Below are 24,609 nucleotides of genomic sequence, written 5' to 3'. Positions count from 1 at the left end.
CAGACAGACAGACAGACAGACAGACAGACCTGGAGTCATGTTGTTGGGCTTCAGACTGATCTTGCGCTGCTGGCCGTTGGAGCCGTTGAGCCAGGCAGCAGCTGTCAGGGCAGATTCCCACCACACTGCTGTGTCCGGGTAGACATCATCCTGGAAGAAGTCTTTCTGTAAACCCACAGAGGGAGGACACATGTTAAACACAAATAACAATGTCGGCATCTCCATATTCACACAAAAAGCATCTAAAGTAGCAGGTCCACAGGCTTGTTTTGTGCTTGTAGATCCTGCCCCAACAGCAATGATATTTGGAGCAAGAAGCTGTGTAAAATGCATTCAACTAAAATAAATGCAGTATGTGTCATTCGCCATTCGCCCACTAGATGGCAGTGTTGGCTCACCTTCACCCGTGGCACTCTGAAGGCTACAGGCTCTATGGTGGTCTTACTGAGCATGAGCCCCCTGGCGACCTCCACCTCACGCACATCACACGACGTCTTAGCCAGGAACGCTAGTCCCTGCATACAGCAAACAACCAGAGGAAAGATGTGCCAGTCAATAAAACAATTAACGCATTTAGACGGATTCTACAAATGTTTTCTAAATCATGACAAATTTCTATGTCAGTGGTGCTCAAACTATTTCATGTCACGGACCCCCAGAATTATCTGTACTTGGCCGCCGACCCCCATCTGAAAAGGGACCCCTCCAGAAGTGAAGATTTGTATATATATTCAAAGATTTGTGCCACATTTTCACGATTTTTGTAAAAATAGCAGATCTTTATTTCAATAGCTAATGTATAACATAATACTTAAAACACCAAAAGGGGTTCCAGTTCTGTGCTTGCACGCACAAACCCATTGACCGGTGGTTAAAGCATAATTTATACGGCACTGCGCGGCGGTGTCGCTGGTTGTCTCAAAGAACAGATGTTCAACATAATGGATGACGGCTGCACCTTGTGGGGTTCAGGTGAGTTGAAGCTGCTACATTCCAGGAAGTACGGAGCCTCCGGGACGATCTCAAACACGTACACGCGAGTGTCACCCTGGAAGACATGACGCATAGAAGATTAGAAGACGTGTCAACTAGAAACCAAAACCCTACAAATCATTTGATGTTCGTAATACCACTGAACTATTCAGTTGAATAGCCCTGTAGTAGTGCTTTTTGTTTATGACTATGAAATGGGTCTGAATGAAGTACAGTATATAATAACAAATAGTTCCAATGGCATCGTAAATGTAAGGTTGTAAGTATATGCTTATCGGTGTTGCGAGGGTGAGGGGGTACTTGGAAAAATGTCTCCCCTCCAAGGGGTACCTGGGTCAAAAACGTTTTTCAGAAGACTAAATAGGACTAAGACTAAATCAAAATATTCAGAAAAGAATATGTAACACTGGTTCAGTGGTACTCAAACTTTTCTGGATGAAAATCTTGAAAGTGTCCCACCTTGGATCAATGGAGCTAACACAGTATACAGTACTTTAACTTCTCATTTATTGTACATCCCTTGTTGATACATAATGTTATATCATCATCAAAATGTATTTGGCCAATTCTTTGGGGGCCCACGGTGAGTATTCTCGTGGCCCATGGGTGGAGGACCAGTGTGTTGGTTTACCTTGCCGGTGAGGATGACCACGCCGGTGTCGGGGTCGTAGAAGGGGATGAGGGTGGAAGGGGAGACGTCTGTCTGAGTACTGGCCACGGCTCCACGGGACAGACAGTCTGCTGGGAGCAGGGAGAGCTCTCTCTCACTGCCTCTGCAGACCCACAAACAACAGGTGGTAAAAAATGTTAGACTGTAGACTATGTGAAATTTGCTCCGCTTTCATCAGGATGAAGTTCTCTGCTCAAAACAACTCTACAGATACCGAGGTATACATTACCTGTCGAACCCGGACACCAAGAGGAACTTGCCATCGCACACCCACACCACACGAGCCCCCCTGTGGCCCTCAGGACCAGGGCCGTCCTACAGTCAGACAGACAGAGAGAGAGAGAGGAGAGACAATAGAGAGAGAAGAGAGAGATAGAGATAGAGAGAACAGCGAGAGGAGAGATAGAGAATAATAAACCCATAAGGATTATTTTCTTTATTTTTCCTTTTTTTCAAAAAAGTGTTTGTTTATACCGTCAAGAGAGAAAGATAAACTTAAATATCTCTTCTCTTTTTCCTCGCCATATCCCCACACCACAGAGGACTATACCCATACTGTCAACATGACATTCAATTATGATGAATTATAAGGACAAAAAAATGGTAGTAGGGTAAGGCAAGGTAATCTTTTGGTTGTTCTTCATCCAAAGTCAAGTTGTCTTGTGGGGTCCCTCAGGAGTCTATTCTTGGACCCTTATTATTTCTTGTATAAATCAATAACCTGGCTGCTGTATCCTCATCTTTTACCCCAATTCTGTTTGCTGATGATACTAATTTGATTTTAACTCACAGACATTTCGAATCTCTCATTAAGGAAGCTAATTCTGGCATAGCTATGCTATCTGAATGGTTTCTTGCAAATAAGTTATCATTAAATGTAAATAAATCACATTGTGCATTTGTTTAACTGTATGTAATGTTTTTTAGTTTTTTTTACACAACAAAGTTTCAAGATCATTTGGTATCATCATTAGGGGCCTGGTTCATCAGGCTTACCTCTTAAGCCTTTATTACAGTTTGATTTATCCATATCTCATTTATTGCAATATTGTCTGGGAAAGTATATATCCATCCAATTTACACAAATTATTAATTATTCAAAAGACATTTGTAAGAATAGCTACCTCTTCTCACTATTTGGCTCCATCTGCTCCTCTGTTTAAAGATCTAAATGCATTGTCTATCTATGACATTAACATAGCACAGTCCTGTTCTTTCATCTATAAATGCACTTAACACACAAATATGCTTCCTACACCTTTCAAAGAATATTTTAAGACCAACTCTCAAGTTCATGATTATAACACTAGACAATCTGATAACATTCATCCTCCCTTCAGTCGTACCACTCTTAGCCAGTTCTCCATTAAAGTCAGAGGTTCTTTACTGTGGAATTCACAAATACTTATTGCCATTGCCAACTCCTCATCTTCACTCTGTAACTTTAAACATAGATTGAGGGCCAGCCTCTTGAAGCAACTCTCTCCAAGTAATGTAGCTTTATTGTGCATACTCAGACAGACATGCATGTACTGTACACTTAGCCACGCTCAGGCTTGCGCGTGCGTGCGCACACACACATACTTCACAAGTGTAATTCATGTATTTGTTATTTTCCATACCTATGTTTGATTACTTTGTCTACTTACTATCTGTATATTCTTTTTGGTGATATTTCTTTGGTGGGAACCACATATAAGCCCTCCATGGGTTTCTTTTCTCACCTGCACATATTTCTCTTTTTATTGATGTTACCCCTTTTTTTGTACTGTTTTTATCGTGCGAATAAACTAAACTAAACTAATGTATAATTTAAATAAAAAATAAATAAATTCCTAAAGGCATACAAAGACACATTTCAAACCCACATCATGGGACTCATACCCGGCGAAACCCCCATTATCCGAGTTGCTACATGTCCATATTGTACCTGCACTGGTTCGGTACTTATGTGCTGCTAAATGGTAAATGGTGCATTTATATAGCGCCTTTATCCAAGGCGCTTTACATAGATTGTGCATTACATTCACCCATTCATACACCGATTGCGGCGGAAGCCATGCAAGGTACCAACCAGCACATCGGGAGCAATTTGGGGTTCAGTGTCTTGCCCAAGGACACTTTGACATGTAGACAGGGGGAGCCGGGATTCGAACCGCTGACCCATGGATCATTGGACGACCTGCTCTACGTCCTGAGCCACAGCCGCCCTGCTACATGCACTGGTTTTGTAGACTTACTGTATGTGCTGCTACATGGAGTCCATACTGTACCTGCACTGGTTCGGTAGACGTATGTGTTCATGTTGCTACATGCAGTCCATACTGTACCTGCACTGGTTCGGTAGACGTATGTGTTCATGTTGCTACATGCAGTCCATACTGTACCTGCACTGGTTCGGTAGACGTATGTGTTCATGTTGCTACATGCAGTCCATACTGTACCTGCACTGGTTCGGTAGACGTATGTGTTCATGTTGCTACATGCAGTCCATACTGTACCTGCACTGGTTCGGTAGACGTATGTGTTCATGCTGCTACATGCAGTCCATACTGTACCTGCACTGGTTCGGTAGACGTATGTGTTCATGCTGCTACATGCAGTCCATACTGTACCTGCACTGGTTTTGTAGACGTATGTGTTCATGCTGCTACATGCAGTCCATACTGTACCTGCACTGGTTCGGTAGACGTATGTGTTCATGCTGCTACATGCAGTCCATACTGTACCTGCACTGGTTTTGTAGACGTATGTGTTCATGCTGCTACATGCAGTCCATACTGTACCTGCACTGGTTCGGTAGACGTATGTGTTCATGTTGCTACATGGAGTCCATACTGTACCTGCACTGGTTCGGTAGACGTATGTGTTCATGTTGCTACATGCAGTCCATACTGTACCTGCACTGGTTCGGTAGACGTATGTGTTCATGTTGCTACATGCAGTCCATACTGTACCTGCACTGGTTCGGTAGACTTGCGCGGATCATAGATGCGGACCTTCCCATCCTTGCACACCGTGGCCAGCAGCTTGCCATCTGGACTCCACGCCATGGCAAAGATCTGAAAAACGGAGTGAAGCCAGGAGGGGATTTATGGGGATCTGACAGCATTCCCTCCAGTGTGCCGGCAGGCGAACATATCCACATGTTGTAGCGGACACGCAGTTTAAGCCTTTGTTCTGCTTCCCTAACATGGACAGGCTTTAAATGATGAGATCCATTCTCTCACCTTGGCTGAGGCGAAGGATGAAGATCTTGAACCCCCGTACTTGACTGATGATTTCATAGCTTCCATTCCCCCAAGGTTAGAACAGTAACAACCAGATGTGTTTCCCTGTGCACATTGAACCACTGGGACCCTTTTCCTCTGGGGTTGAACGGGTTTGGTTCTTCTTTACCGCCTAATATTGAACCAGTTCAGAGTGTTTCCACTGAAAATGTATTGTTTTAGAACCCTTAAAGTTGGTTCGGAGCTGAAACCAAAAAATGGCCGCTGGTTCCGTGAAAGCACCCAGGTTCCAAGAATCTAGAACGGAACCAGTTCTAAAACCAAAGCTATTTTGGCGGTAAAAGGGGCCTGAGAGTGTAGAAATGGACCACTTGCAGTTCCATTTGGTTCCATTTTGAGGTAATAAAAGGTTTGAGAACCACTGGGATAGAATGCATTTCCACCAACCTGGTCCTGGTGTCCAGTGAGAAGTTTGACCTGTTGTCCAGTCTCCAGGTCCCACAGCCTGACGGTCAGGTCGTAGGACGAGGACACCAGAAGGCCACTGGCCAGGGGGTGGAACTTGATGGAGTAGATCTTCTCTGTGTGACCTAGGAAACAATACGGAGTCAGTTACTCCTGTTGAATTTCACCCTGTCGTCATCATCATCATCATCAGTATGGGCCTGTCCTCCACTAAGCATTTATATAGTCCTCCACTAAGAATTGATATAGTCTAGAATTTGATTGGCAAACTATTGCCTATAGTCGACTATAGGCTTAATGTCTGATTTAACATATACCTCATCGGGTTTCTCCCAATAAATCATGATATATACCAGTAAGACAGACGGGAAATTTACGATGTCATAGTGAATGCGACCTGCTTTAATTAATATAACAATATAAGACAATCTCTCAGTCGAATTATGCAAAAACAAAATAAAAATAAAACTTTTTTTGCATGATTCGACGAAGATATTGGCAGTCGAATCATGCAAATTGATCGATTAGTCGATTATATGTGAATATTCGACAAATCGAGGTCAGCCCTGCATCAGTATCGTACATTCTTATTCATCAACATATTGTCGCAGTCGGGCAATACAATATTGCCCGTGATATACATGCCTGTATATACAGTACATGATGATAAAACAGGTTCATTGATGAACAATAAATTGGACACTGAATAGAACAGTGGTCACACATTATCTATCATTCATGTCCGTCATACCCTGCAAGATGAGCTCCGGCTCGGTCAGCGTCTCAGTCAGCCCTCCCTCTGGCACCTGCCACACACGGATCTTGGCGTCATCACCAGCTGGCGTGGCAAGAGAAGTGAAAAATGAGCCCATGAGAACACGCAAACACACGCCATACCAGGAGGCGAAGATGGATGCATTGATACTCACACAAACACACATGCTTGATAACTTACCCACGGCCAGTCGGTGCGTATCGAAGGGGTCCCAGCTGAAATCCACCACATTGACGGAGTTCTGGACAGTGGGCAGGGCTGTGTCGGGCAGCTTGCCCGGCTGAGAGAGCTGAGAGAAGAAATGATTCAGTCAAACACATTGTTCCTTCCTCCTCTATATGCCCTCATTTTCCTGTCTCTCTCTTATGCTGCTGTATATAAATGAAGGAAAAACTTTCACTACCATTGGGAATAAACGTAGCCAATTGTGTTCGTATAGATGCTCGGTCAAAACTACTGTCCTGCTACTACTACTACTACTCGTCCCGCGCCGCTCAGGAGCAGACCTGAAGCAGGCGACAACACCTGAAAGGACCTAAAGGCGTCTATCAATCTCTTTTGATTAAAACATCAGTACCTCGAAGATGGCAATCTGGCCACCGGACGTGTCGAGGGGCACGGCCACACGCTGGCGGTTGGCAGAGAAGCCATCGCACTCTCCAGGCGTGGTGAGGTTGAGGCCCTTCAGGTTGAAGATGTGGGTGTCCCTGTGCAGCACTGTCCCCTGGATGTGACGGAACTTGGAGCTTGGCCCTGGGTCCGGTCAGAAGAACACACAGGGTTCCATGTTAACAATAACATTAAACACTCCACACACTCAACCTTTTTGTAATTTTCAGTTTCTCAACAATTTTGTATACACTGCCAACACCCACATGCCTCCTGTTTCACTGGGAGAGCATGCAATACTTGGAGGTTCAAGATAAGGGTGCAACGGTTAATCAAACTTATCGATTTAATGGATTATAAAAAAATAAAAAAAGACCTGAAGAATTTCACTAGACTGGATCAGAAAACTGATCCCAGTATAGTCACCTACATTAAGCACACGCTCAATTAACGTTATTATCTTCAGCTGTGTTTACCTGCCAAATTGGCTGCTGTGAAAAGGGTCCATTGTGTTCATTGGAAGGCAACGAACCAGGGACTCTTCAGTGGTGGACAAGCTTTTCACTCTACACATACTACGTGTGTGTCTGTGCGTGCGTGCGTGTGTGTGCACATACCCAGCAGGCTGTGGATAGCCTTGTTGCTCTGGCTGGGACTGGGCAGGAACCCTGAGGACAGTCCAGAGGTGGAGGAGGGAGATCTGGACGGTGCAGCGCTGCTGGTGGGCGTGGTCAGAGGACTGCTGGAGATGGAGCAGCCACGCCCCGGCTCCGCCTCCTACACAACCGCACAAGAACCAGAACAATGCTTTTTGCTGCTTTACAGAAATCCATTATGATATCATGGAATTCCATATTAGCTGTATGTTCTTTTAACCATATTGATGTCCCTATTTTGGGCAAATAATCAAAATCTTTAAAAAATGTTTCCTAAAATGTTTTTCCAAAAAACAGCAGATCCACAAGCTCACAATGCGGATCTGGAATCTATTTCCGCTATTTTTGGCGAATAGATTTGGTGTAGATGGAAAAGAGAGGTCAGTTTTACAAAGAATAGAGAGTATTTATTTATTTATTAGAAAGTGGTTAATGTCCTCTATGGAGAATGTATGTTAAACTCAGTCTTTGACATTTGACAGTTGACAACATTTGGGTTTTTGGTCCACGCAGGTCAACAACACATTTGTTCCTGACGCTGATCTGTCACTCACCTCTTTGCTCCCGCCACTGGGCAGATCCTTCTTTGCAGGCGCCTGCTTGGCTGGCTGCGCCCTGGGTTTGGGCCGTTTGTCGGGGTTGAGGTTGACCGTTTCCACCTGAGGACAACGACACACAACCACAGGTTTCACACAGGAGGGACACACTCTGGGCACTCAGGGTATTCTACCAAAGACCTGCGAATATGATATGATGTGCATGGCGATGATGATAAATGTATGATTTTTTACTTTTTTTTTAATAATAAATTTGTGTTGTCGTCCCCCACATGTAAAGCGTCTTTGGGTATCATGAAAACCACTAAATAAGTCCCAGATATTAGTTTTATTATTATGATGTGATGAAGATCAGTGTTTCTCAACCAGTGGGCTGAGAGGATATTGCAAGTGTGCCCCAAGGTAATTGGCAAAAAGCTAATCATTGTATAATGTTAATATTTTAACAATATATATAATGTAAAAAAACAAAAACATTCATGCTATTTTTCTTCAAAGTGTTTTCATAGTGATACCAATAAGAACTTAACTCAATGATTGATTACACAAAACATCACTGAGGAAGGCTTGATGCCCAAACGCTATTGATTAAATGTAACTTCAGTGGGTGGGCTATCAAATTAATGTAATGTAAACCATGCCCCGTGCGACTCTGCATGTCCCGACTCCCGAGTGCTCGTCATTTCTCCTGGGTGCCCGAAGCGAGAAGTCACACCCAGGAATGGCCCCTATGACGTTAGTTCCATTGATCCAAGTCGCAACACAAAAGATTGATTGACCATTAACATAAACATGCTCTGGAATTGCACGCCTAAATTGGTCAGATGGGTGAGCCGCGAATGCCTTCGACGTTTTCAAGTGGGCCCTGATCCAGAAAAGGCTCGAAAAGCAGTGTATGAGGTGATGAAGATGATGTGCATGGTGTGATGAAGACCACCAAGCAGTGTATGAGGTGATGAAGAGGATGTCCATGGTGTGACCACGCAGTGTGTGTGTGTGTGTACCTGTGTGTCCCCTCCTTGCCACCACTCCTCAGCAGACATGGCCGGCTCAGAGCCCACTGTGTCCGGGTACAAGTCTGCATGGAACTCCTGCCCCGACTGCAAGCACACAGACAGTGCATTGACATTTTAATTCAACCTCAACATGTGACTTCTGTAATGCTGCTGAAACGATTCAACATTTGGTTTGACCTGACCTCGAAATGAAAATATAAATCTTCTAAATCCTCCAGTTTTCTGAAATAAATATTTTCACGATAAAAAAAAAAAGCCAGACCTACAAGCTCGTAGCGCGCCACTCGGTGGCACGCTATGAGCTTGTAGATCTGCTATTTTTCAATAGCTAAATTATAACAATGTTTAAAACACCAAAAGGGGTTCCCGCCCAGAATGGGTTAATTGTTTTGATGAATTGGGTACACAATGAAGGACCCCAATGGAAACAAGCCATTGTGCTTTCTTGGTTTAAATCCTCTTGTATTGAACTGTACTTCACTGTGCAATCTCATATTCTGATAGTTAAGAGAGGTGAATGGCAGTTGCATGAACGGTGGTGTATTCTGTCCACACCTTGCGAGGGACCTGGTAGCTGATCGGTACGATGCAGCTGTCGCTGAGCTGCAGGACACGCATCACCTCGCACGACATGACGTCCAGTGCACGCTTGGGCACCATGGCCACCCCTCGCGTCGAGGCGTCCGTCAGGCAGTGGCTCACTGCGCGGGACACGGGAGTCACAAATGGGTCAAATACAATGAGGGACAGACGACAGAGGCACTCGGTAAAGAATTTTAGCTTTTTAGAAGTCCTACTGTACCGTGGGAGAGGAATGGCTCTGTGGCTGTTACTTCAAAGCAGTCCACAGCAGCGTCACCCTGTGGAGAAAACAGTCATAGAGTATTAAGCATCACTATTCTGGGCATGCTATTAGAAGCAAAAAGAATAGGCCAAAGTATACATTAATTATCATTGAATTGTCATTCAATTTCATTTATTGTCCAAAATACGCTGGTGTCATGCTGTGAAAATAGCAGATCCACTAGTAGTGGATGGGCTATCTAGCAGCGTGACTCTGTCATTCTACAAAGTTTAATTTTAGGGAAATGTTTTGACATCAGATTGTAGGATAAACACCTTTTCCATAAATACCAGTAAGACGCCAGTAAGAGGGCGAGAAGCGACCTCACCCTAAAGTGCGAGGTTACATGCACGCATCCGCCTGGGTGACAGCAGACTGCTGGGCGAGCGCTGGCGCTTTGGCATTGGGCGGTCAGAGATCAACATATGGAATAATTTCTGTATTGGCCATATATGGAGCGTGTCACTGACAGGCCCGAGGCGTGACGAACTGACTGACAGGTTTTCATAGTAAACTGTGACCTACAGTCGCAATTCATCCATTGGGAACAAGAAAGAGAGAGATGAGTGGATGTCTTACCATGCCAGCCACGATGAGCAGACCAGTGTCAACATCAAACAGAGGTATCGGCGTCCTGCGAGGGAGAACAAATGAAAAGAGAGCCAGAGTGAGATACGTTTGAATAATAATTAATATTGTGAAGGAGTAGCATGATTAAATAATCCTTTCAACTGTCAATTGAGGGCATTGGGCTGCCATTGCGCAAGGACACCACTAGATGGAAGAATTATTCCTGATATTAGGATAATAACGACTATTGCACTGCGAGAAGAAGTTGCACTGCTTTATTTCCACACATATCAAAATAAGTGGAACAGGCAGCAGTCATTATAAAGAATAACAACTCAATTCAACCGTGAAAACACATTAAGTTCAACAAAAGCACAATCGCTTAGAACCACATTCACTAGGCAAATCTAAAGTTCGCTGTTCATAAAGCCAGCAACACTCTCGTTTAATGTGAGGAATGGGCTGTTGCTCAAGAGGGGGTGAGGAGTACGCGACCGAATAACGACGTGACATAACAAAGGCACGACTTCACCCCGGAGAGACGCCCCTGGCTACCTCGGGCAGGACCTCCTGCCCTGGAGACTCCAGTCATCCGCCTCCTCCCATGACTCGCTGTAAGCAGATTGTAGGATGACGGAACTCAACAAGCTTATGACTTATGAATGGGGGGGGGAGGAATACAACCGGCTGTGGTGACCGAGAACAAAGCCATAAATCATGTCACTGGCCGAGGCACGCTTGCACAAAAACAGCCCTGCCTCATGCACACAAACGCCCATTCTCTTCACCACTATCTCACTCCCTTGTCTCCCTCCTTCCCTTCAAGGCCATCATTAGAGCAGCACCGGCCCGGCCTGCTGTTTGACTTTCCCAAGGGGACTTCCAGTGACGCTGAAAGAGGACAGTGAGTGGCGGCTGACGTGCCCACTTCACATCACAGAGCCGCTGAGCCATGTGTCACCATTTGAGATACAAGTTGGAGAGGCAGTGAGAGAGTGCAGCGCTTCTGATGATGACCTACAGTACTGTATTGGATGTACTGTATAGAGAGAGAGAGAGAGAGAGAGAGAGAGAGAGAGAGGCCACATGCACGTCCCCACATCAACCAAGAATGACAGACCGGTGACGTAAGGCTCTATCTATATATAATATATATGTACGACAATGTAATGACAGACTTGCGTTTGGTATCTTAAGCAACGTTTATATACAGTACAGTGTAGTGTAGTGTGCGCGCGCGTGTGTGTATGCGCGCGTGTGTGTGTGTGTGTGTGTGTGTGTGCACAAGTGAACGAATGACTCTGAAAAGGAGAAGGAAAGGGAAAAGAAAAACAGCTGAGGGAAGGACATTACTACTTTGTGGTGAAAAGAAAGAGGCTCATGCTCAGTCAGACATACAGACTCTCTAGTATAGCATCTGTAGTCACTACTCACTACACCATCTGAGCTTCTATTCTGAGGAATACAAACTAGAATGATGTGTGTGCCCCCAAAATATCTGGCATCTTTAATCCATTTTCATGCTGGAATCAAGTCAAATAAAAAATAATAATAATACAGTATAATACTGTACTATTATACTGAAGCAAATTGCCGCAACGACAACATGCAAGTCTAAAAGGTTCTGCCTTGAGCAGACTTGTGAACAAAGCCTTCCCGCTCCTCCTGTCGGAGGAGAGAGGCCTCCTCCTCCTCCTCCTCCTCCTCCGACACACTGGTGGTCTCGCACTAACTAAGGTGTTTAGTCCAGGTCGAAGCTGACGTAAGTGGAACTGATTTGAGGAGGTTCGGGGCAGGGGGGGGGTGGGTGGTTTGACCCTCACCCCCCCTTTTTCTTCCTTCCTGTTTCTTTCTCTTCCATTCTTACCTTCTCTCCCTGTTGTGACCATGAACACGAGCCCTCCCCTTCCGCCCTCAGGTCCTGTGAAGTCTGCTAGGGGAGGGGGGGGGGGGGGGGGGGGGGGTACGGCCACGCTTCGTTAGGGAGGTTCTGTGTTCCCATGTCCAAGTCAGACCACAGGGAGTCTCTAAACACCTCCGTTCCCACACACCGCCCAGCTTCCCCCACGTCGCCACTTTCTCTCGCTTGCTCTCTCACTCACCCTCTCCTTTGCTCTGGTACCGGTGGCTCCCACAGGACCCTGTTCCAGCTGGGTTGAACCGGTTCGGTTAATATTGAACCAGTTCAGAGTGTTTCCACTTAAAATGAATTGGTTCAGAACCCTTAAAGCAGCGGTTCCTAAACTTCTTCATGTCAAGGACCCCCAAATTGACACTAATTAGCCCGCAGACCCCCATATGAAGTGATATGTCAGGGACCCCCATAAGAGATTCTCCCATAAGAGATTCTCAACCCGTTTAATTTCAAGGACCCCCAGTTTGACATGCATTACACTACGGATCCACATTTAATGGCATTTCTATCTCTGGGACCCCCAATTTATATTGTAAAATCAATGTTAATTGAACTCTGAGAGTGTACAAATTGAAATCCATTTGTACACTCTCAGAGTTACAGACCCATAAAGGTCCATTTGGTTCCTAACTATCATTTAGCTGGGGACCCCCTGGAACTCCCTCAAGGACCCCTAGGGTCCCCACATTGGGAACCACTGCCTTTAATGGCCACCCGATCCACAAAAGCACCAAGGTTCCAAGAATCTAGAACGGAACCAGTCCAAAGTTATTTTGGTGGAAAAAGGGGCCACAGTGGGGTTGAGGGACTTGAAGAGAAGGGGGGAGACGACACACTTACAGGTCTGTAACTCTGAGTCTGGGTAAATGCAAATTCGGTTCCATTTGCACACTCTCAGTTATGGGGGTCCTTGAAACTAAAGTATGAGACATTTTGAGACCCCAGCCCCCCACCCAACCCTGTCTCTGTGTCCAACAATCTCAATGATGTCTGTCCAAATTGCGTTCACTTTCTCTATGGCCTTATCTGTGGTTTTCTCACAGTAAACGTACAACAAGTCAAACAGTAACGTAATAGGCATGGAGCTTTATCTCTGGAAATAATGGTCTCTGTTAGTGTTTACTATCGCCTTCATGGTCCACCTCGCCAATAGACCATTTTCCCACAGAGGGGAAAGCTTACGGGCACGTGTGCCCACACGCACATGTACCACACATGCACGCACACACACACACACACACACGCACACGCACATGTACCACACATGCACGCACACACACACACACACACACACACACACACACACACACACACACACACACACACACACACACACACAGGATGTATGCACCCACACAGGTTCTGCACAATAACGCATGCATGCACACATACGCTAAAACTTGCACACACAGGGTTAACGTCTGGGACGGAGGCAAGCGGCCAGATCTGGGTCACATGGGCTGATTATGAATGAGCAGGAAAACTATTAAGAGGCTTCATTCATGATGTAAACAGACGTGTGTGTGTGACTGTGATGTGTGTGTGTGTGTGTGTGTGTGTGTGTGTGTGTGTGTGTGTGTGTGTGTGTGCGAGTGTGTGTGCGCATGTGCGCGGTGCCCCAATGTACCGCCACTCCTGATCAGGCCGAAAACACTAATCCAGACATAAGCCCCTTTACTTTCAGTGCAGTTTGGAGTGAAGGGAACACGGCCAAACACACACGCAAGTACTTAATACTCATCATATAATGATGATGCGAGGAAGTCAGAACTTTGATGCGGTCCAGACTGTGATACATCATGTGAGAGAGAGAGAGAGAGAGAGAGAGAGAGAGAGGGTGCAGTACTTAGTTTAGAGTGACAGTATTTGGTTTAGACTAGTCAGTGGTTAGACCAGTCATTAGTCCTACAACTACAACCTATCTCAAACCCTCACCCTAACCCTAACCTCCCACGGGGCAGCACACCTAAACCTAGCCTTAACCCATGTCTAACCAATGACTAGTCCAAACGAAGTATGCACCCTTATGTAACAACATATACACGGTTGGGGGCTTTAGGCGTTTAACCATTCCGGTTCCTTAGCGATTCCCTCTTAACGGTCCGATTCCTTAACGGTTCCCTTAAACGATTCCCATAGGGTTTTGAACCCCTTGCCTTGCTCTCTCCCACATTGTTAAGTTACACCCATGTCCTGTTAATAACCTGGGTAAAATGGGAGGTAAAGGGGAGACACTTTATTGTGAAGGGCCCACAGGATGAGGAGAGGTGTTGTTGCTGCATAATTGTAGAGTGTAATAGTTGCGTGCGATATTGAACAATCAATATGCCTGTATCAACAGAATAATCAGGTATAGGTATATATGCAGGTGGCCTCAGATTTGGTCTTGAAACGGGCCTCCAGTCCAACCCTACACCAGAGCTGGTTACAGTCCACCTACAGCTAGTTACAGTCCACCTCTACACCTACAGCTAGTTACAGTCCACCCCTACACCTACAGCTGGTTACAGTCCACCTACAGCTAGTTACAGTCCACCTCTACACCTACAGCTGCATGGTTACAGTCCACCTCTACACCTACAGCTGGTTACAGTCCACCTACAGCTGGTTACAGTCCAACTCTACACCTACAGCTGGTTACAGTCCACCTCTACACCTACAGCTGGTTACAGTCCACCTCTACACCTACAGCTGGTTACAGTCCAGCAGCGAGGTGGTCATCAGCTCCTACAAACCACCCTGCACCTCTCCAAGTCCTTCCAGCGCTCCCAGAACGTCCTCCTGGTTTGTTCACAAATGGTTCACAAATCTAACCCTCCAGTTTACACATGAGGGCAGAGAGAGAGAGAGGGGCGGGGGACCCCCGTCTGCCATCACCTCATGTCTCTATCGTCCACAGACCCCTAATGTGCATCATAAAATGACCTTCTACACATGACAGCAACCTTCAGCACCATCAGATATGATGGCGATATTAGTCTTATTACATTGCCTTTCTGCGTGCGTATAAGAGCATGTGTGTACCTGTGTGTGTGTGTTCATGAGAATGCTTTGTCGTTTGATAATGCACTGTACTGTAGGTAGGTCATCTGAAAAATGGAATACTGGGAGAGACGAACGGACATGTGGATGACAGATGGAGGGAGATGGGGAGGGGGAGGGGTCTTGAAGGACAATATGGGATGGAGGGAGGTCATTGGGACCGCATGGGGGCTGAGGTGGGGAGGGGAGGGGGGGGGGGGGGTCGCAGACGCAGGTGAGAGGTAACTATCTACAGCTGTGATCTGCTGGGAGGATTTGGCGGGGAGAGGGATTATCTCTCAAAGTGGACAGAAACTGGAGGGCACCCAAGTGAAAGTGTCCAGTCACTGGACAAATAAGCACAGGCTCGTGCACACAAACACGCACTCCCTCCAGAAGAATCAGATAATTGGCCCAGTATGTGTGCTGCGCACGGACACACACACACACACACACACACACACACACACACACACACACACACACACACACACACACACACACACACACACACACACACACACACACACACACACACACACACACACACACACACACACACACACACACACACACACACACTCACCTGTGCATACATTGGCATGTCCCTTGGAGCAGATAGCATCACAAGGACACAGCGGTGCATTATGCAGAGTTAATGAAAGTAGCCTGTAGCTCTGTAGGGGCATGAGTTAAGCTAGGCTAACTGTAATGACCAGAGATCTCTATCCATGAAAGGACCCTTTCTGTGTGCCAACACAACTCTGCTCTTTTGGGACAGACCAAAATAGGCCTGTTATCACACACTACAGGTACAGCTTATACCGTATGTATAAAACAGTGAGGCATAGTTAACAAGCTCGACAGTAGAACATTACAGAATAGGTCTTCAGGAATTAAAACTTAAGCCCCAGTTTATACTTGTTACTTTAGTCATGATTAGGCAGAAATACCTGATCTACAACCTCACAATGAGTCATTCATCTATTTTTGAACATATTTCAAAGCTTTTGATTTTTTTTTTCATGTTCAACCGTTAGTGAAATACAAAAAATAGAGACGCCAAGTCGAAAGTGGAAAATTGTTTTTGACAGATTTTAGGGAATATTCGAAGCTCATTTCATTGCCTAATCGCTGCTGATTGCTTAATTTGATTCTCTTTCACCCACTGCTTCTAATAGTTAGGATGTACTGCAGCAACCCCCCAACAACAACAGACACTGTTCCCTCTGTGTCACATGGCCTGGTTACTGTGGTCAGTGGGAGTCAGAGGGGGGGGGGGTGGTGGTCCGGGTGGTGCTATCAGCGAGGTGAGGGGGGTCTGCTGAACTGTGAACTCAAACAGGCCACTCTATCAGCATGCAGCCAAAGACCGCCTATAGATCATAGAAGCTGTCACTGTATGTCTCTGGTGTCCCATCGCTGGCGGCTGCTCTGGTGGTTCCCACTGCGGCCAACCGTATTAGAGACCAAGGACCAGAGTTGTTCTAGCTCAAAGATAATGTTTTGGTTCATCGGAAAAGGACGACGAGGACATTCAGGGTGGGTCACCGCGTAAACAGTCGCGCGGTTGGCGGACTCTGGCCGCCAGCGATGTGCTCCAGAGGTTGTTGGGTGAGAACCTGCGCTGGCTTTCCCAGCAGTGGCGATGGATGAACAGAGATGTCAAACGCTGCAGCGCTGCCACTTGATCTCCAGCACACTTTGTCACAAGATTTTAATTTGTGGGAAACCGCAAACGAGGTAGGGAAAGAAGACGTGTCTAGTGTCAGATTTATTCGAGCCATGACTATGAGAGATGTTAATGTGTGCGCGCGTGTGTCGTGTGATTCACATAAAGGTAGGCCAGGAATAGAACCGCTGCGGTGAGATGAATACAAAACTATCACTAAAGAGCATCCCCCCCCCACCCCCCCATAAATACCACATTCTTCTTTTCACGGTCAAGTTCATGCCAAAAATCCTGACCCAATGAGTGAGCAGCATATGACCAGCCGCCATGTGAGAACTAAATGTAGAAAATATTCTGTTGACCCCCTTTTTTATCAGTTCATCTCTTTGTTGCTTCGATCTCATGACCCTCTCTATCAATTCATCTCTTTATTGAATAATTCTTATTCCATGATTTTACTGCCAATACGTTATTACATGAAGGACTCAGAGAGACAGATGAGGTTTTTAAACACACTTAAAGGACCATAGTGGTGGTCTTTAGGGTGCCTAGCATGTTCAACAGGGTCATGTTGAAATGCCCTGGCAGTCTTTCGAATGCCAGCAAATTCACCCAATTATTTTATGGGGTAAGATTTGATGAAGCCTGGCCATTGATGGCTGTGGAGCTTCTCTGGAACAGTGAGATGATGAAGTGTTCCCACAAGCATTTGGCTCATTGATTTAAAAAAATAATATCAAAATAGATATCAATTGAAAACTGTCTGAGAAGTACTGTAATAATAGATAATAGGGGTAGAGTTCAGAGAGTTCTATTCTTGAGGGATGGTGGAGGTTTTTCAGCACACTCCATCTGTTTGAGCACTTCACAAATACAGCCATTAGCTGCACTCGTCCCTCAATGAAGCTGGCGTGAGCAGGGGGTTGACGGGCAAGGCACCAAGCTGGTCCTCCTCTTCAAAGCTTTCTGGGAGAGCTTTTGGACGGTAGGCGAGTGAAGTGAGTGATGTTAATGTATTTTAAAGCGGATTGATTTGAATCGTCTAGCCGAAAATAGACGCTGGAGAAAAGATTTACGGACAAGAATCAATCATCCATGAAGAATTACCTGGGCAATTATTTGACACTGTCTCAAATATTAAAGTAAGGGTACAGCAACATTCTGGGCACTTAAACCCTTTATGCACAAGTGATACCCACACTTTTTAACCGTGACCCAAAAGAGAAATGTTTGCCCAGCCAGGAGCCAAACTAGTTCAAATAGCAGATCCACAAGCGCACAATGCGTCGCTTCATGTCACATTGTGAGCTTGTAGATCGGATATTTTCCACTACTAATTCAACATTTGTTTTCTAATTTATGGAATTTCTTTTAATTTGTTTTTAATTCACGAAAACTTTTGCTTTTTTTGGGGAATGTTTTTTTTAAATGTTTTGAAATAATAATTAAAAACTAAATGTAAAAGAACAAAAATGAAGGGATACAAAATGTATCCACGACCCACTGTTTGGGAACCAGTGCTATATACTGTACAGTACGTCACTGACCGGGGTTCCACACGGGTCTGTACTTGGACCCCTCTTTTTTACCAATACACCAACATGTTGTAGATGTAGAGGGATATGTTGCGTAGCTTGTACATCGGCTATTTTGGAAGAATTATTCGCCTATTATGTCATGCCTATAGAATACGGATACTACATGGTTAACTTTGGCCAAAATGTAACGCTTAAAAATTAAGCTATTAATTAAGCGGACAGTCAAGGTTTATGTATGATATGCTTGAAGCTGTGAATAGACATAGACATGCACTGATGAATCCTTTAAGTCCCACAGGTGTTCAGGTTGCCATAACAACAGGAGGATTTGGTGCAGAATAATCCACTGTTGATCAAATAGGATTTAGTGCAGAAGGGAACAGTATTTTCACCCTGGCTGTCCTGGCCAGGTTTCTGTTGGAATCTCCTGGTCGCTCCGAAGCACCCGGGACATTGTCTGTATTTCTTATCCCATTTAGGCCTGACTTCGGGAAGAAAAAAAAAAGATCTTCTAAATTCTGACAGTTTTCTGAAATACCTCATGTTTCTGTATCAGTGGTGCCTCCATATTTCATGTCGAGGACCCCAAAAATTATATGTAATTGGCCACCGACTCCCATCTGAAAATATGTTATTCCAGGAACCCCTCAGAAGCAAAGATTATTTTGAGTTAAAAACGTTCGCTCTGAAAGAATATATATATTCAAAGATTTGTGCCGTATGCATTTTCACTCGGTGCCACGCTATGAGTTTGTAGATCTGCTATTTTTAAATAGCTAAAGTATAACAATGCTTAAAACACCAAAAGAGGTTCCCGCCCAGAATGCGTTAATATTATAAAACATAATTTGATATTTTTGGTGCCTTTTCTGCCTTTATTTGATAGTTTACAGTAAGCGAACAGGAAATGGGAGAGAGAGATGGGTAGTGATATGCGGCAAAGGTCGTGGAGATCAGGAGTCTGACCCGCGACGTGCTGTCAGGCTGGATTAGCAGCCTCGGTGCTCGGACGGACCGCTAGGCCGGCCCGGGCCATTCTCCTGTATTTCTACATGAGTGACATTTGAAATGGTCTGAAACTGTACACAACAACGAAGAGCGCGCCACGGGGACTTAGTTTACAGTGAAACGTGATCCTATAACCTAATTAAAGACATCACAGAGGCATATTCAAAATAGCCAGAGCATGGGTTTGGCAAGGCTTTAGCGATGTATCAAACAGCCCTTAAAGTACTAAAAATGAAGCAAAAATGCACTAAAAATACGCCAGAAGAAAGCAAACAAACAGCGTATCACAAAAATAATGAGCTCGGCGGCCGGCATCATAAACTCACATTTCTTTGGCTTGTGTGGGACTATGTTATGGGCTTTTATTGGAGGCCGGGTTCTCACGGAGAGGCAGGCCAGGATGTGATGGTGTCAGCGCGGCCAGAACCAAAGACCTGGGTCTGGTTCTCACAGAGAGGCAGGCCAGGATGTGATGGTGTCAGCGCAAAAACCCCCCACAAAAAGTAGGCTATTGGCATGAAAATATACTTGCAGTGCAAGTAAAAGTACTCAAATTTGTCAAAAGATTGGTTGACAATAGCAGATCTACAAGCTCATGACGAGTCGTGTCGTGATGCATTGTGAGCTTATATGTGGTTAATGTATGTTTTCTTGTATAATATAATAGTTTTAAAGTGAAAAGTAAACGGTAACAAGTTGTAACTAGAAGAAGTGCCCCTCGTGGCACAGGTCTACACCAGGGGAGGTCAGGTTGTGGCCTCCTGGTGGCGCTATAATAAGCCAATGTGAAAAAGGTGTCTTCTTACGCCTAGGATGGCAATTGGATGATTTGAGGCATTTTGTTCCAAAAATGTGTTTTGCGAAAATCGACCTGTTGGTGGCGCTATAACAGGCCAATGTGAAAAGGGTGGGATATATTCCTCAGCCATGTAGGAATGTGAAAGATTTCACGTAAATTGCACGCTGTGTTCATGACTTGCGGCTTTTTGTTCAAAACGGGTCAATCCTGCAAACTTTGAAAGCCAATGTTAGCCAATCAGGATGGAATATGAAATATTGGACAGATCCGTCTTGAACACATGACTATAGAGATACTGTGTAACGATTTACAATATGGACAAAATATGGAGGAGCAATATCAAAACATTTGTTTTACAAAAGTCGGCCTGCTGGTAGCGCTACATCAGGCCGTTCTGGAAAATGTGTGGGGCAGAGGTTCATCGTTGGCATCCAGGGAGTATGTGTGCAAGGTTTGGTATCGGCCGGGTTAAAAGATCTCCACCGCAAACTCCAAAACCACATGAATGCCTGGCCTGAACCTACCGCTAACACTGTAGCTGTGCTGCATGCCCTCCACACTCACACCAGCGTGCACCCCACACTCCTTAAGGCCGTTTCAATTAGCCCTGTCCCATGTTACACTCCATTCCCATGAGCACAGCAGCAGCTAGACCAAAATGTTCCCAGACGTAACCATAACCCTCACTTCAACATATAACGTTCTCCCTCGCAGGCTTCTCTTCTCATGACTGTTTCTCATGATATTAGATAAAGTGAGCGCCATGGACTGGCTCCAGTGTGTGGTCCCTCTCTTCTTCGCCCCAATATAATAACTGGCAACCCAGACGACATGCAACGGAACCACAGTGACCATAACCACTTATTTCCTATTAAAAATATCAGTCAAAAACGGCCAAATTGACAGCTAACAACGTGTCACAGTGTGACGCATTGTGAGCTTAAAGAAAATTATTACATTGTTGTGTGCGTGAAAAAAGTTTTTAAAAAGACCCAGCATTCCTTTTATAATTTTTATCCCACGATTTTGCAACCCATTTTTTCCACCCAGTGTCAAATATCTAATGTAATCCTGGGCGCTACACTTGCTCTGCCAACCTGGGGGGGGGGGGCAGTGGACTGACCTCATGCTTCCTTCTATGCATGAGGAGTCCAAGCTGCTTCTTTTCACATGACAGGGGGGAGTTTCCCCGGCCGGACATAGCGAACACGTTATTCCGACCAGTTCTTTTCCCCTCCATCAGGCGCCCCGGCTGGCCAGGGGGAGGCAGTTCAGAGACCAGGATTACTGCATGCTTTGTGTGAGGGTATACCTACCCTAGGGGACACGGGGAGAACATGCAAACTCCACACAGAAAGGCCCTTTCGCCAACCCCACCTCGGGTATGGGCACTGATGAACACACCCCCAGCGCCCAGCATTCCTCTGATTGGCTGTCCTTTCAGCAAAAACAATATACCTGCCTTTTTACACCACTGTCGATCCGAGCTATGGGACTGCAACCGCGACTACATATTACTATTATTATTTTTATTATTATATTACATATCCCATAGGCCATGGTGATTAACTGCAGTATTGTACCTGTTAGTAAACCTGCTCCACTCAGCAGCATGTGTGTTTATGTGACGGTGTGTGTATGTGTGTGTGTGTGTGTGTGTGTGTGTGTGTGTGTGTGTGTGTGTGTGTGTGTGTGTGTGTGTGTATGAGAGAGAGAGAGAGAGAGAGGAGAGAGAGAGAGTTACACAGTGAAATCAACAGTGTCAAGTTATCCATTTGTAACTCTGAGTACACAAATGTAATTTGATGTCCATTTGATTACATTTGTATACACTCGGAGTTGAAAGAGAGAGCGTGTGTGTGAGTGTTTAATAAGGGCACTGAGCCTGCATGCCTCTCTCCTGCTACCTTCAGTAGCCAGTTCATTAGAAAGGCATTAGAGTTGATGCGCTGCGTTCTCCAGAGCAGGAAGAAAGCCCAGGATTGTTGGTGGTACTATGGAGGCCAGCTGTGGTCATGTCTGAGCCCCAGTGACGAGGCCCTCAGATGGACTGCCAGGCGCTTGCTTTCGCCCCTCTTCTCTACTTCGCTCCACCGGGCCCCAAACCGGGCCCCACTACCCCCCCCCCCCCCCTCCCATCTAAAACATGTGCCAGAACTTAATTAAAGTCGCTGCGTCACAGACCCCATGTCAACAGGTCTGGAGTGGCTCCTTTGATATCCTCCAGCCCCCGACTAAACCCCCCGCACTTCATACACACCTACACACACACCCACCTACACCTACACCTAGTACACACACACACACACACACACACACACACACACACACACACACACACACACACGCCCTGTGTCACGATTTTGGGTCACGATGATTAAATATGGTCAAAGTGTGGGGGTGACCTGTTGGTCGAGTAGGCAGGGCGCACAAGCACACCACATGGATTCTACTACACAGAGAGTAGCTGGTTCAATTCCCTTTAAAAAAAAGAAAAGTCCAAAGGTTTCAATAGTTTTGTTTAATAAAACAATTGGAAAATAGCAGCTCTACAAGCAAACGTGTTCCATTCATGCCGCATTGCATCGTGACATAGTGTAACCTGGCTTAAAATACTGGACTCGGTGATAGAACCAATTTCCCTCTATGGTTGCGAGATCTGGGGACCATTAGCAAACCATGACCTGGAAAAATGGGATAAACACCAAACCGAGACCCTACACACAGAATTCTGCAAATCCATTCTCCGTACCCAGCGAAAAACACCAAATAATGCATGCAGGGCAGAATTAGGACGATACCCACTCATAATCAAAATAAAAAAGAGAGCACTTAAGTTCTACAACCGCCTAAAAGAAAGTGACCTAGATGCACTCCATAACAAGGCACTCACACACAGTGAAACTCTAGAGAGATGCCCCCTCAGCCAGCTGGCCCTGGAACTCCGGGCACAAACACAAACAGAGCCACGAGATAGAAAACCCATTGGACTAAACCAAATTATAAAACAGCAAAGGGAAAACTATCTGACACATTGGAAAGAAGCAACACAAAAGCAGAGTAAACTAGAATGCTATCTGGCCCTAAACAGAGAATACACAGTGGCAGAATACCTGAGCACCGTGACCGACCCAAAACAAAGAAAAATCTTAACTAGGTACAGACTCAGTGAGCACAGTCTCGCGATCGAGAAAGGCCGTCATAGGCAGACCTGTATCCCGAGAGAAGACAGACTATGCACCCACTGCACACTAAACGAAGTGGAAACCGAGCTACACTTCCTAACCATCTGTCCATTGTACCAAGACATCAGAGACACATACTTCCCACAGATTACAACCACACACGGAGATTTTGAAAACATGACCAATGACAAAAAACTCCCATATCTGCTGGGCGAAGTACAACAATGTGCAAACACAGCAGCAAGATTTGTGAGTTGCTGTGATAGGAGAAGGATATCAAATGGAACACAACCACCCTAAAGACTAACCATTGTGTATATTCCTGCACTATACCTGCATCAAGTGATCTTGGTACACAGAAGTTGATCTATTGAAGATTCTGACCTTCAAAGTACATAATTTTTGTTCTGATTGTATTGCTGTATCGTTGTATTGTTCTTTCTGCTTTGGCAAACGTATGTTTTCTCATGCCAATAAAGCCCTTTGAATTGAATTGAATTGACAGTGTCATAGTGTCACAGTGATGCATTGTGTCGCGACGTCTTGTGAACATTTTCCCACTATTCGTCGTACGACGCAGTGTGCAGGGCTTACAAAAGCTGTTATACAAAGCCCGCAGGGTTCAGCCAGTACTTCACTCCTTACAGAACTGTTTATTGTCAAAACAATCACAACCAGAACCGTAATACGTGCTTCATTAGCGCTCCATCTTGTCATCAAGCACCATCGCCTGTCACCACCATCCTCTATCACCACCGCATGTCTCGGCTCCAAACCCTCCCTGCCGACAGAGAACACGCCTTCAGCGGGTCCTCTACAACCCGCCGAGGTCACAGCACACTCCGCAGGGCCTCGTAGCACATCGGCGTGCGATCTCGCTAAATACCAAGTATGCCTCTAACGACGTACTATGTAGTTAAACACTTTTCACGAGACAACTTAGCATAACTGGGCTCTCTGACCGCATCATCTCTGACAGCACATGTCTGTTTTGCATAATGTTGACACGAAAAGAAGAAAAAAAAGAAAACCCCAAATCCTTATATTTACATGAAATCCCAGCGAGTGTGAGAGAACAATGTGGCT

At 45.4% G+C, this 24,609-nt stretch overlaps 1 protein-coding gene across 1 annotated transcript in view; it reads right to left on the bottom strand.

The window, feature by feature from the left end:
- coro7 (coronin 7) overlaps nt 1-24,609 on the bottom strand; it is a 161,949-nt gene that overhangs the window by 4,315 nt on the left and 133,025 nt on the right. The window contains exons 10-25 of the mRNA XM_080776816.1: nt 10,395-10,449; nt 9,774-9,831; nt 9,527-9,672; nt 8,960-9,055; nt 7,953-8,057; nt 7,360-7,519; nt 6,711-6,886; nt 6,314-6,422; nt 6,110-6,196; nt 5,341-5,483; nt 4,621-4,725; nt 1,893-1,978; nt 1,625-1,766; nt 959-1,048; nt 399-515; nt 30-165 (exon numbers count right to left, since the gene is read on the bottom strand). Of these exons, the coding sequence (XP_080632942.1) occupies nt 30-165; nt 399-515; nt 959-1,048; nt 1,625-1,766; nt 1,893-1,978; nt 4,621-4,725; nt 5,341-5,483; nt 6,110-6,196; nt 6,314-6,422; nt 6,711-6,886; nt 7,360-7,519; nt 7,953-8,057; nt 8,960-9,055; nt 9,527-9,672; nt 9,774-9,831; nt 10,395-10,449 (1,811 nt within the window). The remainder of the gene's footprint in view (nt 1-29; nt 166-398; nt 516-958; nt 1,049-1,624; nt 1,767-1,892; nt 1,979-4,620; nt 4,726-5,340; nt 5,484-6,109; nt 6,197-6,313; nt 6,423-6,710; nt 6,887-7,359; nt 7,520-7,952; nt 8,058-8,959; nt 9,056-9,526; nt 9,673-9,773; nt 9,832-10,394; nt 10,450-24,609) is intronic.

The sequence above is a fragment of the Protomyctophum bolini genome (assembly GCF_963924005.1).
Source record: "Protomyctophum bolini genome assembly, chromosome: 11".
Lineage (NCBI taxonomy): Eukaryota > Metazoa > Chordata > Actinopteri > Myctophiformes > Myctophidae > Protomyctophum > Protomyctophum bolini.
The sequence above is the reverse complement of the archived record's forward strand: the minus strand, read 5'-3'. Positions and strand labels throughout refer to the sequence as shown.